Source organism: Bufo gargarizans, chromosome 9, assembly GCF_014858855.1.
Source record: "Bufo gargarizans isolate SCDJY-AF-19 chromosome 9, ASM1485885v1, whole genome shotgun sequence".
Taxonomy (NCBI): Eukaryota; Metazoa; Chordata; class Amphibia; order Anura; family Bufonidae; genus Bufo; species Bufo gargarizans.
This window is the reverse complement of record NC_058088.1, coordinates 105870465-105886238: the sequence shown is the minus strand read 5'-3', so window position 1 is coordinate 105886238 and position 15774 is coordinate 105870465. Positions and strand designations below refer to the sequence as shown.

Genomic DNA, 15774 nt, shown 5'->3' with positions numbered 1-15774 from the left:
CCAGCCTCAGAAATCACAGGTTAACAGCAGCTCAGATTAGAGACCAGGTCAATGCCACACAGAGTTCTAGCAGCAGACACATCTCTAGAACAACTGTTAAGAGGAGACTGTGTGAATCAGGCCTTCATGGTAGAATATCTGCTAGGAAACCACTGCTAAGGACAGGCAACAAGCAGAAGAGACTTGTTTGGGCTAAAGAACACAAGGAATGGACATTAGACCAGTGGAAATCTGTGCTTTGGTCTGATGAGTCTAAATTTGAGATCTTTGGTTCCAACCACCGTGTCTTTGTGCGACGCAGAAAAGGTGAACGGATGGACTCTACATGCCTGGTTCCCACCGTGAAGCATGGAGGAGAAGGTGTGATGGTGTGGGGGTGCTTTGCTGGTGACATTGTTGGGGATTTATTCAAAATTGAAGGCATACTGAACCAGCATGGCTACCACAGCATCTTGCAGCGGCATGCTATTCCATCCGGTTTGCGTTTAGTTGGACCATCATTTATTTTTCAACAGGACAATTACCCCCAAACACACCTCCAGGCTGTGTAAGGGCTATTTGACCATGAAGGAGAGTGATGGGGTGCTGCGCCAGATGACCTGGCCTCCACAGTCACCGGACCTGAACCCAATCGAGATGGTTTGGGGTGAGCTGGACCGCAGAGTGAAGGCAAAAGGGCCAACAAGTGCTAAGCATCTCTGGGAACTCCTTCAAGACTGTTGGAAGACCATTTCAGGTGACTATCTCTTGAAGCTCATTAAGAGAATGCCAAGAGTGTGCAAAGCAGTAATCAAAGCAAAAGGTGGCTACTTTGAAGAACCTAAAATATGACATATTTTCAGTTGTTTCACACTTTTTTGTTACGTATATAATTCCACATGTGTTAATTCATAGTTTTGATTCCTTCAGTGTGAATCTACAATTTTCATAGTCAAGACAATAAAGAAAACTCTTTGAATGAGGTGTGTCCAAACTTTTGGTCTGTACTGTATATATATATATATATATATATATATACATACATATCAACAATATCCTCCATGTCCTAATTAACCAGACATTAAACTACATCGTTTAAATTTACATTTATTCTGCAGCAGGACAATGAGTCCAAACATACAGCCAATGTCATTAAGAACTATCTTCAATGTAAAGAAGAATAAGGTCCTAGAAGTGATGATATGGCCTCCACAGAGCCCTGATCTCAATATCATCCAGTCTGCCTGGGATTAAATGAAGAGACAGAAGGATCTGTGGTCAGTTCTCCAAGATATTTTAAACAACCTCCCAGCCCAATTCCTTCAAAACCTGTTTATACGTGTACCGAGAAGAACTGATACTGGTTTGAAGTCAAAGGGCGGTCAAGACAAATAGTGATTTGATTTAGATTTCTCTTCTGTTCATTTACTTAGCATTTTATTAATTGATAAAAATTAATTATTAACACTTCTATTTTTGAAAGCCTTCTTACTCTGCAGCAATTTCCCAACACCAGCCTACAATTTGTGAATAGTATTGTGTAATATATATATATATATATATATATATATTTTGTTATATTGCATATCTCATTATTTCACAATGTGGTTTTACAAAGTACTGTATTTACATAGCAATGCAGTCCTAAAGACCTAAATAACAAATTCAACCCTTCACTTCTGTTGTCTCTTCTACCCATTGAACTGTTAACCAGAGAGAAATAATCTGCTATTTCCAGACAGCAGCCATAAAGCACACTTGGCCTGCTCTTTGGAGGGTTTACATGCTATCCGGGCTCTTTAACACATTACCCACTTATGTCTTTGGCCAATAAATAAGCAAATAAGACTTGACAGAAGATAGCAGTGTAGCCCACCTAGTGACTATGGTCTGGTCTATTCCAAATTGATTTATAAGTGCATACTCTCAGGCTTGACCTTACACCTTCATTCTTGTACCTCTACATGGAAATTCAAGGTGATAGATCAAACCTTTCAATACCACAACTCTAGACATGAGCAATTCTCCCTGTCTTCTGTGGGCTGCTCTCCTAACATTCACCTTAATGAGAATGAATGTCATCGAGTCTTCATATTACTTCAGACAAGTGTTTTTCACACCCTTCTGATATGACTACCTGGGTGGTGAAATCTGGCAGGAAATCTGAGGGCTGAGAAGTGTTTAGACTTACATAAGCAATATAGGGAGCAATTTAAGATGGATATCTATAGAGACTTCTGCATTATAAAAAGGTTTATTTTCAAGTTTATCATCATGGGATATGTTTGTACATTACATTTACTATTTACTATCCCTCATGTATAGAATTAATATAATGAAAGGATATGCATGCTGCTAGAAAACATTCCCAGCTTTTCCGCTTTAAATCCTTTGTCATGAAAGGTCTGGTGTCTGACAAGCTGCAGTAAAGTCCTGGGTATTCCTAGTGTTGCATTGTCATGGTTATAAAATGGGAAATTCTGATAGTAAATGTAAATTACACATTTGTCTCTCTCTGCATACAACCAACAATCCACCCTTATACCACCTGAGAAGCGCTGCAGTTTTGAAGTAAAATCTCATTTTATGACATATTTGCTCTGTTATAATTTCATAAGATCTCTTCTGTGGACTGGCCTATCAGACAGAAAGAAGATCCTCCAGTGGGCCCAGGCTCTGATACAATATATGCCCCGAATACAACAAGGCTCCAAACATCCAGAAGAAGGCAACCCCATTTAGAAGCTGGCTTTGGAGCCAATCACTTGCCTATTTCTAAGGGTTGGTTCATAAATGACCTACTAGACCATCTGAAGATGAAGTGGACAAGTACTTGTTCTATAAAGAACCATTTACTCTGCTGGACCCAACACAAATATTAAAATGATATAGTATATCATATACTACACTGTGTATATATATATATATATATATATATATATATATAAAAACATAGGAGGAAAACCACAATGTTTCCAGGAGTTCAGACCTGTAAAGATAAAAATATGCGGTTGTTGTACCGTTTAATAAGAAGTAAGAGGACGATATACACGGGGAGTCACTAAAGTCAGTTGGGGATGGTGTCATTAAGGTTTTTTTTAGCAATTAAAATGCCATTAATGGGATAGAGACAGGTAATTGTAAACTGGCATTGACTATATGTATCTCTAATGGACTTAGTTGAACTATGTTCAAATATAAATTACAGGAGTTTTACATTGCTAGTTTAGGCCGCTGTCACATCACCATTTAGTATTCCATTCTTCAGTAGAATACAAAGGGAAAAAAAGGATCCCTTATTTTGAGCATCCGTTATGCTTATCTGTTTTTGTCAGGTCCATCAGAGAGGCGTTATTTTTGACTCTTCCTCAAAAAAAAATTTCTCCCTTCTAAAATAATGGCTGTCACATGGAACTGACAAAAATGGATGCGAAATGAGCATAACGGCTGCTCAAAGTAAAGGATTCATTTTTTTTTTTTTTGTTTGTTCGTTTTCTGTTCTTCTGACTGATCAGAACAGAAATGAAACAGTGATGTGAACCTGGCCTTGTACTCATGAACCTCCAAGATCCTGACGATCAGAAATAAAAGAGTCACAACAGTCTGTGGAGCACTGCCACCTTCATTGCACCTGACACAACACTCCTCTCATCTGCACTGCCTATATAGATGAGCCCCAGTTTAACAAGCAATGAAGAATATTATTCACCAGGGAGCACTGTAGACCCACTAACAAATTGAAACTTTTGGCTATTTTTTGCCCACATTGAGATTAGTTAGGAGAGCAAAAAAAAAAAAAAACACCTTAAAAATATTATGCTCATGTGATGGCAGATTATTGGGACACATGTTAAGAAACGTTCAATGAAATTGAACAATTCTTCAATAGAGTAATTCCATATATACTTGTGAAACACAAAATTGATTATGGTCCTACGATAAAAACGTTGATGTTTTCAACTATTTCACTTGTACTTCCAAAAGATAACATTTAACTTGACACTCCACTTAAAAACTTGAAAAATAGTGGAGAGGGAAGCGCCATCTGCTGGTAGATTTTACAAATTGCAGTGTGTTGTGTGAGACAGTGTAGACCTAATTGAAAACATACCTGAAAGTGAGGGGAAAAATGCTATAGCCCAGCCAAGCAATTATATTACTACGTATCTGAAATAGCGTTCTTCTTAAAGAAAACACATAGAATGACGTAACACTGGACAGCTTTTTGGCTATTGAAATGGGAAAGTGTCCAGACAGCACTTGTGTTATGAGAGAAGCAGAGTATCCCAGTTGTAGCAGCAGTTGTACTAAGTTTAGCCATGCTTGTAGTACAATAGCGTGTCATTTTCCTAAAAGACTGCAGTCAGGTGAAATCTGGCCTGGTCATTCCCAGCTGCCTATTGATGGCATTTCATTTTTATAAGGTGACCTATCATTCATCATTTGGAATTATTATTACTATAGATCTTATGTAACTCAAAACATTTTTCTCTTCAACTGACAATCCACTATATATATATATATATATATATATATATATATATATATATATATTCTTTCCATAAGTGATCTGGAGGGTTACAGTCAGTGTGGTGGAAGGGTCAACCGGCACTCTGTCTTGGCCAGACTACTGCTGGATACCAGATAAGGCAGCAATAACATAGTACATAAGTAACATAGTACATAAGTAACATAGTACATAATGCTGAATCAAAGCCTAGCTGCAACTATAGAATTGTTTTCATAACTATCTGAAAGACTCCATCATTTAATCATTAGTGTCAGCCCATGACATAATGGGAGATGGCCCTTTTCTTATTATCATTAAGCTTGTACATTATTGGTTGTTACAATGGATTCAAAGTCACTTGGTGTCAATGGGAAATTCACAACCAATGTCTACAGCAGTTTTTGCAGCACTTGCAGCCTTCTATAGACTCCAGTGATTACTACTGTAATTTTTATCTTAATTCTCAGGTCGGTCATTTATCTGAGAAATACCTCCTCTATAAATGGTCTTCTGATAAAGAGCTTGATACATTGTTCATTGGGAAAAACATAAATATTTTGAGCAGAATCTGTCAATATTTTGGAAATATAAACTAAATACCATATAGTAAAAATAAACAAACCAGAGATTACCAAGAATACTGAAACCCATAACCCCACAACCATCATGCTATGTAATCCCTGCTGCTGGTACTGGGGAAACTGATCCATTCCCAGAGAGTGCAGCCAATCACACACCTGACACTTGCAGTAAAACGTCCATAGCCAATCCACACATTACAGAGCCACATGCACTGGAGCTGATCATCACTGTCTCTTCTTACCTGAGTTGCACTGAAATCCTTGGAACAAGATAACAGCCAGAGCCACAAAGTGCTTGATAAGCATGTTCACAAGTGATGAATTGATCATACAAAGTCAACAATGAAAAGGTCCATAAAATGTGTCAGCAATGCAGCATGCAATAATCCCTGGTGAGCAGTCCTTGGGTCCAGCAGACAGTGGTCACTTCCAGTAGCAGGTCCTAAGCTCTGGAGCTGTTCACAGAGCTCATGATCCAGACTTGCTTGTGCTTCTGCCTGCAGGTGCTGTATGGGGTTGAGTACAATAGGAGATCACACAGGCTGCAGCTTCAATAACTTTTTCCCTCTAGCTCTGGACAAAGTTTTCTCATTCCAGCTGCCACCCCCCTGGGATTGAGGTTGACTGCTCACACTATATGCAGGCAGTGATAGAGAAGCAGACCATGGTCAGTGAGGAGGAGATCCTGCCTGTCCTCTGCTGTCTGGTGCTGGGATGTTTGCTACAAGCTGAGATTCTTTATACAGAATACAAGAGGAAGGAGATACGTCAGAAGCAGCCAAGGAACCTCTCCTGTCACCAATGCCTTCAAGGCAGCTTTTCCTGGCTCAACTGAAGCCAAAGATTGCACAGATTGTGCTGAATACTGCAGACTTAAAGGATCTCTCTGTAAAAAAAATCCTGTGACCCTTCCTGCCCTTTCATAGATGGATCATTGACAGGTAGATTACAGGTATTCAGTGCAGATGACCCCAGGGAGTTAACTCTTGCACTGCTGCATTGACCTGGACCTTATGAGAATCCTACTGTAAAATAACCATCTGTTAACACAATGAAACCTTTGCTTCAAACTGATATCAGGTACAGATTAAGAAGGAGGTTATAAAAATAGGTAAGGTGGGGCTGACACACTAGGGATCCTCTGGAGGGCCCAGGCTCTGAGATTATGAGGGTACGTTCACACCGAAAGGATATGTGGCCGATTTGTTGCAGAGGATTTTCATGCAACAAATCTGCATTATTTTACAGCAGCAACAAATCTCCTCCAGGCGCTGCCCAAAAATCGGCAGCAATAACTGACTTGTTGAGCAGGTCAGCTATTTGAGTGGATTTTCACAGCGATTTTCATCTTTTGCGGTTCAGAGAGTCAAATCTGCTGCAAATTCTGCAAAAGACTTTCAGCACAATCTTCAGAGGTAAATCCATAGCAGAAAACCCTTATTTGTTTTGCCAACAGTGGAGCGTTTATCATATTTTTTAGGGTAAGTGACAACTAACCTATAAATCTTTATAGGCTATGTGTGTGGTAATAGTAGCCTACTATACAATACAATACAATACAATACAAGGGGTTATAAAGGACTTTAAAATTGATTGTCCTTAGAACTGGGGGCTGCAGAATGCCTGCCCAATTCCTGTGATCTTAATTGTAGGACCATAAGACATGGATATGCAGTACCCCAGAAGGGCAAATGCAAAGGGTTAATTACTACTGTAAGGGTCCATTCACACGTCCGCAAAATGGGTCCGCATCCATTCCGCAGTTTTGCGGAACGGGTGTGGAACCATTCATTTTCAACGGGGCCGGAATGTGCTGTCCGCATCCGCATTTGCGGATCAGTACTTCCAAATCTGTAATTCCGTTCCCGGCAATGTGCGGACTGCAAAAGGCGGAACGCACATTGCCGGATCCGCAAAACACATACTGATGTGTGAATGGACCCTAATAGTTAATGCTATGTTATTGAGTTTATGTTGTGAATATGTTGTGATTATGTATATGCACGTAATAGCACTGAATGGATGACCTAATGGTTAACAAATTGGCAGGTTGTTTAGGTTGCCAGGAGATGGACTGGGTCTGCACCTTGGTTAGTTAGTGAGTCAAGTCTGGGCACAACAAGAGAGAAGATGTGTGTGGGTGAAAGCTCCTGCTATCTAGACCCAGGTTCATAGAGCCACCATCTCTGATACTTCAGCTGCCAAAGAAGCAACTCTATTACCCAAATACCCCAGAGAGAAGGAGATAAGGGGGTCCAGAACATTATACAGGCTGTCCATTGGATTGAATGGTATTTTGCATGTCTAAGGCAGAAAGACTTTGCTGCTGTGGAAGGGAATATTATAAAATCATCCAACCACACTACAGATTGTCCACCAGTATCTTAGTTCTGCACCCTTCAGCCTGCAAAGGAAAGTCATTGCATGTTTGGTTATGTAGAGCGACTGAAAAGTGAAAAGGAGAGAGAGAGAGAAATATAACTATCATCATTTTTGCTGTCCATACGCTGCTATTGGGAGAGCGTTGTATTGTGACATACATTGGAACTGTGCAGTTTCGCTGCTGTTTAAAGAAAAACTTTATTATAACCTGTGGTCCGGTTATTGATTTCGCCATACATCAGCTGGCCCTCTGCATCTGCACTCCTGCCTGCACCCATCCAAACCTACTTCATCAAGAACACCCCAACTACTACGAGACAGGAGCCCCAATATCAGGGTGTGCCCCAAGTGGAGATTGCCACTTTGAACTGTGAGTACTACTACCACCAGCATATCCACTATGATTACTCCCATTCTCAGCCCCCCCCCCCCCCCTCCGTAGGTCGCTGCAGATTCAACTGCTGGTGGGTGCAGAGTAGGGTAGCCCAGCTTCTCTATCTTGATATTCTCTGCTTGTCTGTGACCTGGGGTACTATGCAGAGTTACCAATTATGAACCTTTTGTAGGGCACCTATCTTTCTAAAGTATAATGTGTGTAGCAGTTATCTTTCAGGGGGTGCTATGTGGGGCGCTGACCTTTCAGGTGTACTATGTGGGGCGCTGACCTTTCAGGGGGTGCTATGTAGTGCACTTATCTTTCATGGGGGCACTATGTAGGCCACTTATCTTTCAGAGTGCATTGTGTGGGGCTCTTATTTTCAGAGGTAGTACAGATGGTCCTCCATATGCTACTTCTGCGGGTTCTATGCATTTTCCAACAACCTCACCTTGTTTAAAGTTGCCTGATGAAATTGGGCGATACAGCCTTTTGGAAACATGTTGGAACATAATGTATTGATCATCTAGGAACCTGACAGTCTTGGAACAGCTGGACTGGTACCACCTGGGTGGTGGCTGGATATAGGGCTTCAGCTCTCCCTACCCAGTGCCATCAGCTCCACTCCCCCTTGTGCCATCGTCTCTGCTCCCCTTGTGCCATCCCTCCCCTAAGACCAGGCCACACTTCAGTTAAACCACGGACGCACGGTCCACAAAAGCCCAGCCTGACCTCCTTCTGACACCCGGAGTGCACAGCGTCACTCCGGGTGTCAGAAGGAGGTCAGGTCCACTCGGCCTTAGTCGCGCCCCCACCCCCTTGGTGTCACCAACTTACATTTCCAGCATGGGCGCTGCTGACACTCCATCGTTCCGCGTAGCTCTGGGCCTGACATCACACAGCGCATCAGGTCACGGCGTGCGTACGTCAGAAGGTCAGTGGGACCATGGATCTGCTGTGGAGTGTCCGGAGGCCCCCTGCTGGAAAGGTGAGTATTCCAAGCGCATTGCTGGCCAGTGGGAGACCATGGAGCGCTTCACTCCCACACCGTGGTCAAGTGACACAAACGAATCCTCAGATGCAAAAAAATTGCATTGAGGATTTTTTTGTGTTGAATTACTCGATTTAATCGAGTACTCGTTGCAGCCCTACCGCTCATATTCTCTTGTCTATGATTGGACTCTCATATACCGCTGATATCTACTGAGGTGGTAAGACTGCTCCAATTTACTACCTCTGAGCACTGGTTGTGTGATTACTCACAAGGTAGTGAATGTTTATTAGTATAGCAAGAACATGGTATGACCATAATCCTTTTTATGAATTAAGGTTTTATAAGGACACAATAAAAGTTACGTTTAAGATTAACTTACCTTTTTGAAGGAATGTAGGCCTTCTAGTTATTTTCTTAGAAAACCGGTGGCACTGTTATTTTCAGGGGCAAAATGTATGGCACAGTGTGTGGTACTATTATATTCAAGTGTGTGGACTATAATAATAATGATAATCAAAAGCACTATAGTGTTAAGTGGGTAAAGTGTGTGGCATTATTATCTTCAAAGCAAACAGTTTTCAGGGAGTTTAGGAATGTGAAAAATTGAGGAACCAAAGACATCTGGGCCATGCCAAAGTAGGCCTTATTTCTTGTGGACCAGGTGGAGAAGATATGGATAGACGAGGTGTGGTTCATTTTTCTCTGTCTTCAATATGTTTGCTAGAAAGTCTTTTGAAAGCATCAATAACATCTTTTTGATGCACCCAGTTATGTTGTAAACAGCGTGATTGATTTAAAGAGGACCTGTCACCACAAAACACAATCTGAAAGCCCCATGCTACAGAACAGGAGGAGCTAAGCAGATTGATGTATAGTTTTGTGGGAAAAGATTTAGTAAAACCTGTAATTTTATACTTTTATGTATTTTTTTCCACTTCCTGTAAAGAGCTATTGGTACAGGGAGGAGGTGCTATCAGTGACTGACAGCTATCTCTGTATGCACACAATGCTATCAATCACTGATAACTCCTCCTCCTGTATCAATAGCTCTTCACAGGAAGTGGAAAAAAATATATAAATGTAGAAATTACAAGTTTTACAGAATCTTTTTCCACATAACAATATATGAATCTGCTCAGCTTTTCCTGCTCTATAAATTGGTGCATGGTATTTTGTGGTGATATCCTTCAGACATCCAAGTGTGATATACAGTATATACATATAGGGTTGTTGCGATACCAAAATTTTGATTCGATTTCGACACAATAAAAAAGTATTGTGATATTCGATACCACGTGAAAAAAAATAAAACACCAAAAAAGCAGCATGCATTCAGCATTTTATGGAATGTCCGGCCCATAGTCTAACAGTCCGATCCTATTTTTTTGGGGGACAAGGTGCCTAAATAATGGCGAATTGCGCAGTTTTTATTTTTCTGTTACAGCTTTCACCACCTAGGATATTTTTTTAATATTTTAATCGTTCACACTTTTTTGGGCGTGGCGATACGTAATAGGTTTGTTTATTTATTTATTGTTTTTATATTTTATATGTAAAATTCGGAAAGGGGGTGATTTATACTTAAAGGGAACCTGTCACCTAGATTTTGGGTATAGAGCTGAGGACATGGGCTGCTAGATGGTCGCTAGCACGTCCGCAATATCCATTCCCCATAGCTCTCTGTGCTTTTATTGTGTTAAAAAATAGATTTTATATATATGTAAATGAGGCAAGTAAGACGCCCAAGTAGTTGTTACTAACGTTTCTGGAGCACAGCCACGCCCACTGTGAAGGAGCCCAGCACCGCTCTACATCCTCCGAATCTCCTCCTTGCTCCCCGATGTCACAAAGCTAGAGTGCCGTAATCTCGCGATATGCGAGCTAGCGCATGCGCAGTGTCGACACAGTGTTCCTTCCCTGTGCTGGCATCAGCCTCAGGAAACGAACTGCACATGCGCTAGCTCGCACATCACGAAATTACGGCGCTTTAGCTTTGTGACGTCGGGGAGCAAGGAGGGGATTCAGAGGATGCAGGGCGGTGCTGGGCTCCTTCACAGTGGGCAGCGTTGGGCTCAGAGCCAACGAACGCTGGACTCATCTCTCAAGCATGGAGGAGACAGGACTCATCTAAGGTTCATTTACATATCTATAAAATCGTTTATTTGACACAATAAAAGCACACAGAGCTATGGGGACTGGGTATTGCGGATGTGCTAGCGGCAATCTAGCAGCCCATGTCCTGAGCTCTATACACAAAATCCAGGTGACAGGTTCCCTTTAACATTTTAGTGTTTGGTTTTTTTAAACTTTTATTTCTACTCTTTATTTAATAACTATTAGCCTCCTTAGGGGCTAGAACCTGGCATATTTTCATCCCTTGTCCAATTCACCCTAATAGAGATCTAATAGGACCTCACACTCTTCCTGCTGCTCTGTGCTTTGTGTACACGGCAGCAGGGAGCTGACGATGGCAGCCAGGACTTCAGTAGCATCCTGGCTGCCATAGTAACTGATCAGAGCCCCAGGCTTACACTGCTGGGACTTCGATCAGAAGCTGCCACTGCCACCAATGAGGAGGAGGGGAGGGGACCCTGTGGCCACTGCCACCAATGATTATAATACTGGGGGAAGAGGGGGCGTACTGCGCCACCAATGAACATAAGTAACCTTTTAACACAAATACAGGAGGCGGGTGCAGGCAGCAGAATCACATAGCCGGCACCCGACCTCTATGGCAGGGCTCTGTGATCCGTGGCAGTTAACCCCTCAGGTGCGGCACCTGAGGGGTTAACTGCTGTGGATCGCAGTGCTGGCACCCGCCTCCTGCATTTGTATTAATGAGTTACTTATCTACATTAGTGGTGCAGTGGCCACAGCCCCTCCCCTCCTCTGCCCCTCTCTCTTCTCATTGGTGGCAGTGGCACGGGGGGGGGGGGAATCCTTCTCCCTGTGCTGCTCAGGAGAAGGGGCCAATCAACCCCCCTGGGCATCGGGCCACCAGGAATCTTTCTGGAAAGGTCTATGGCCAGTCTGTCCCACCCACTCTGTTCCTGTTCTCATTGCAGCTGCCTACCTATTTGATAAAAAGGAAAATGTAATTGTTTACTATCATAGTTACACATATATATATATATATATATATATATATATATATATACACACAGTACAGACCAAAAGTTTGGACACACCTTCTCATTCAAAGAGTTTTCTTTATTTTCATGACTATGAAAATTGTAGATTCACACTGAAGGCATCAAAACTATGAATTAACACATGTGGAATTATATACATAACAAAAAAGTGTGAAACAACTGAAAATATGTCATATTCTAGGTTCTTCAAAGTAGCCACCTTTTGCTTTGATTACTGCTTTGCACACTCTTGGCATTCTCTTGATGAGCTTCAAGAGGTAGTCACATGAAATGGTCTTCAAACAGTCTTGAAGGAGTTCCCAGAGATGCTTAGCACTTGTTGGCCCTTTTGCCTTCACTCTGCAGTCCAGCTCACCCCAAACCATCTCGATTGGGTTCAGGTCCGGTGACTGTGGAGGCCAGGTCATCTGGCGCAGCACCCAATCACTCTCCTTCATGGTCAAATAGCCCTTACACAGCCTGGAGGTGTGTTTGGGGTAATTGTCCTGTTGAAAAATAAATGATGGTCCAACTAAACGCAAACCGGATGGAATAGCATGCCGCTGCAGGATGCTGTGGTAGCCATGCTGGTTCAGCATGCCTTCAGTTTTGAATAAATCCCAACAGTGTCACCAGCAAAGCACCCCCACACCATCACACCTCCTCCTCCATGCTTCACGGTGGGAACCAGGCATGTGGAGTTCATCCGTTCATCTTTTCTGCGTCGCACAAAGACACGGTGGTTGGAACCAAAGATCTCAAATTTGGACTCATCAGACCAAAGCACAGATTTCCACTGGTCTAATGTCCATTCCTTGTGTTCTTTAGCCCAAACAAGTCTCTTCTGCTTGTTGCTTGTCCTTAGCAGTGGTTTCCTAGCAGATATTCTACCATGAAGGCCTGATTCACACAGTCTCCTCTTAACAGTTGTTCTAGAGATGTGTCTGCTGCTAGAACTCTGTGTGGCATTGACCTGGTCTCTAATCTGAGCTGCTGTTAACCTGTGATTTCTGAGGCTGGTGACTCGGATGAACTTATCCTCCGCAGCAGAGGTGACTCTTGGTCTTCCTTTCCTGGGGCTGTCTGCATGTGAGCCAGTTTCTTTGTAGCGCTTGATGGTTTTTGTGACTGCACTTGGGGGACACTTTCAAAGTTTTCCCAATTTATCGGACTGACTGACCTTCATCTCTTAAAGTAATGATGGCCACTCGTTTTTCTTTACTTAGCTGCTTTTTTCTTGCCATAATACAAATTCTAACAGTCTATTCAGTAGGACTATCAGCTGTGTATCCACCTGACTTCTCCACAACGCAACTGATGGTCCCAACCCCATTTATAAGGCAAGAAATCCCACTTATTAAACCTGACAGGGCACACCTGTGAAGTGAAAACCATTTGAGGTGACTACCTCTTGAAGCTCATCAAGAGAATGCCAAGAGTGTGCAAAGCAGTAATCAAAGCAAAAGTTGGCTACTTTGAAGAACCTAGAATATGACATATTTTCAGATGTTTCACACTTTTTTGTTATGTATATAATTACACATGTGTTAATGCATAGTTTTGATGCCTTCAGTGTGAATCTACAATTTTCATAGTCATGAAAATCAAGAAAACTCTTTGAATGAGAAGGTGTGTCCAAACTTTTGGTCTGTACTGTATATATATATATATATATATATATATATATATATATACACACACACACACATAGTACAGACCAAATTCTGCAAATTGTAAACTGCACACATCTATGTATGTTGCATCACACCGCCAAAGGAGAATGAAGGGTTTTAGATATATATACAGTGTCCACCATGTCTTCCTCTCCTCCCAAAGGTTATGACTTGAACATGCAGAGAAGCCACATGGAGACACAGGAAGCAGCCTGCACTATTACCATCTGGACCACTATTACCGTTGGGATCACTATTTACTGGGAGCTCTATAGGGGGACATCGTTATTGCTGGAAGCCTTATAGGTGCTTATTAATACTGGTGTATTATAGGGGCATTAATATTGCTGTGGATATTATGGGGAGGGGGAAAGTTGGAAGATGATGCAAAAGTGAGGAACCTAAGATGTTGGCAAATTTTCATAAATGAAATGTGTCTAAAGAAGTCATTATGGCATTATGGGCTAAATATAGATGAAGAGGAAAGAGAATATTTACATCAGAGAAGACATCACTGAATGTAATAGGTACGTAGTGCTGTATTCTCCTATATGTTCGGTAGTGCTGAAAAACCAGGCATGAAGGTAGGGCTGGCTTGATATTGTGGATTAGAGTTGTCATGATGCCAACATTTTAATTTGATTTAGATACCAAGAAAATGTATTTGTAACAGTCACGTACACACACACACACACACACACAGGGGGGAGGATAGTGACCACTGCGCTCCACCCTCACCCCTGGCCCTTCCTACTTGCCTCACGAGTCCTGATGACAGGGGACAACTGGACGGCAGTCCCTAACTTAGAATACATGCGGGAAGGACAGACAAGACAAATAACGGATAGTGAACGGACCGGGTCAAAACCAAGAGGACAACGCAGTACAGAGGGATAAGCAAAGAAAGGTCAGTTGGGGTCATAAATACCAGGAGAGTAGAGACGTACCAAAGGAGCCTGCAAAGAATAGTCAGGTGGAAGCCGAGGTCAATATACCAGGAAGGATGAAAAGTACAGGAGGAGCAGGCAAAGGATCATCAGGGAAAAGGATCAGGTAAGTACACAGGTATCCAACAACTGCCAGGAACCTAAATTAACAGACAACCTGTGGCCAGCAGGCTGCCTGTATTTATAGTGGGGAGTGAGGGTCATATGACGTGGCCAGCATCACATGACCGACAGACCGACCAGTCGAGCACCGAGTGATCAGCTCGGTGCTCAAGGCAGACCTAGGAGCAGGGAGCCTCCCAGCTAGCAAAGCCACCCTGGGAACGAGGTCAAACACAGATCCTCGCTCCCGAAGCTAAGCAGCAGGGCTGTGGCTGATGGGAGACCGAGTGCGCCTTTGGAACCCCGTTACAGTATTGCAATACCATTAAAAAAATAAAAATGATGGGGTTAATTACTATTTTTTTATTTTTAAGTTCTGTTTATATGAAGCAGATTCACAAATAAAAAAAACAAAGCAAGGGTCATGTATCCGCAGAACACACAGTATACATACTTCCCCCATGCGTCCTGCAAAAGGAGCCGGAGGGTTAAATACAGCATCATAGGGGACACGAACCCAGTACATACGAATCTGACTGCATTTTTCAATTCAATGTAAAATAAATAAATAAAACAAGAATCAATGAGTCTGGGAGGAAAGAAAGGAAAGGAGAGGAGAGGAGTGGGGAGGGAGAGGGGCATGAAGGGGAAGGCAGGGCTACACTGCCAGGGGGCCCAAGGTATTACCTAGAGATGCTTTAAGATACCAGGAAGTGTACTGAAATTGTTTGACCAATACCCCAATCTCAACCGGACTGAAGTGTGCGACCATAAAAGTGCGCCATTTGTTGAAGAATTTGGAGGCTGAACCTTCCTTGTGCCTTGACGCCTCTATCCTCTCAAAGCCCAACAACAATTTCAACTCAGAGACCACAGCTGAAATATCTGGCATGGCATCCATGAGCCATCTTTGAAGCAAGACTCTTTTGGCCACCAATAGAACAGAGTGTAATATATATGGGATCTGAGTTGGATTGTCAGGCTGACCCCCTTCCAGACGTGTGTAATGGAAGACCAGGGTCTGGGGTTCCATAGGGAGTTCCAACAACCAGTGTGTCTTGACATAGGCAATCACGGTGGCCCAAAATTTGACTACCTT

The 15774-nt window shown here is 42.4% G+C and overlaps 1 protein-coding gene across 1 annotated transcript in view; it reads right to left on the bottom strand.

Annotated features, from left to right (window-relative positions):
* Window positions 1-5920, bottom strand: part of LOC122946033 (vascular endothelial growth factor receptor kdr-like) — a 210584-nt gene extending 204664 nt beyond the window's left edge. Inside the window, exon 1 of the mRNA XM_044305322.1 lies at window positions 5313-5920. Coding sequence (XP_044161257.1) covers window positions 5313-5400 — 88 coding nt within the window. The 5' untranslated portion in view covers window positions 5401-5920. The remainder of the gene's footprint in view (window positions 1-5312) is intronic.
* Window positions 5921-15774: the final 9854 nt, after the last annotated feature.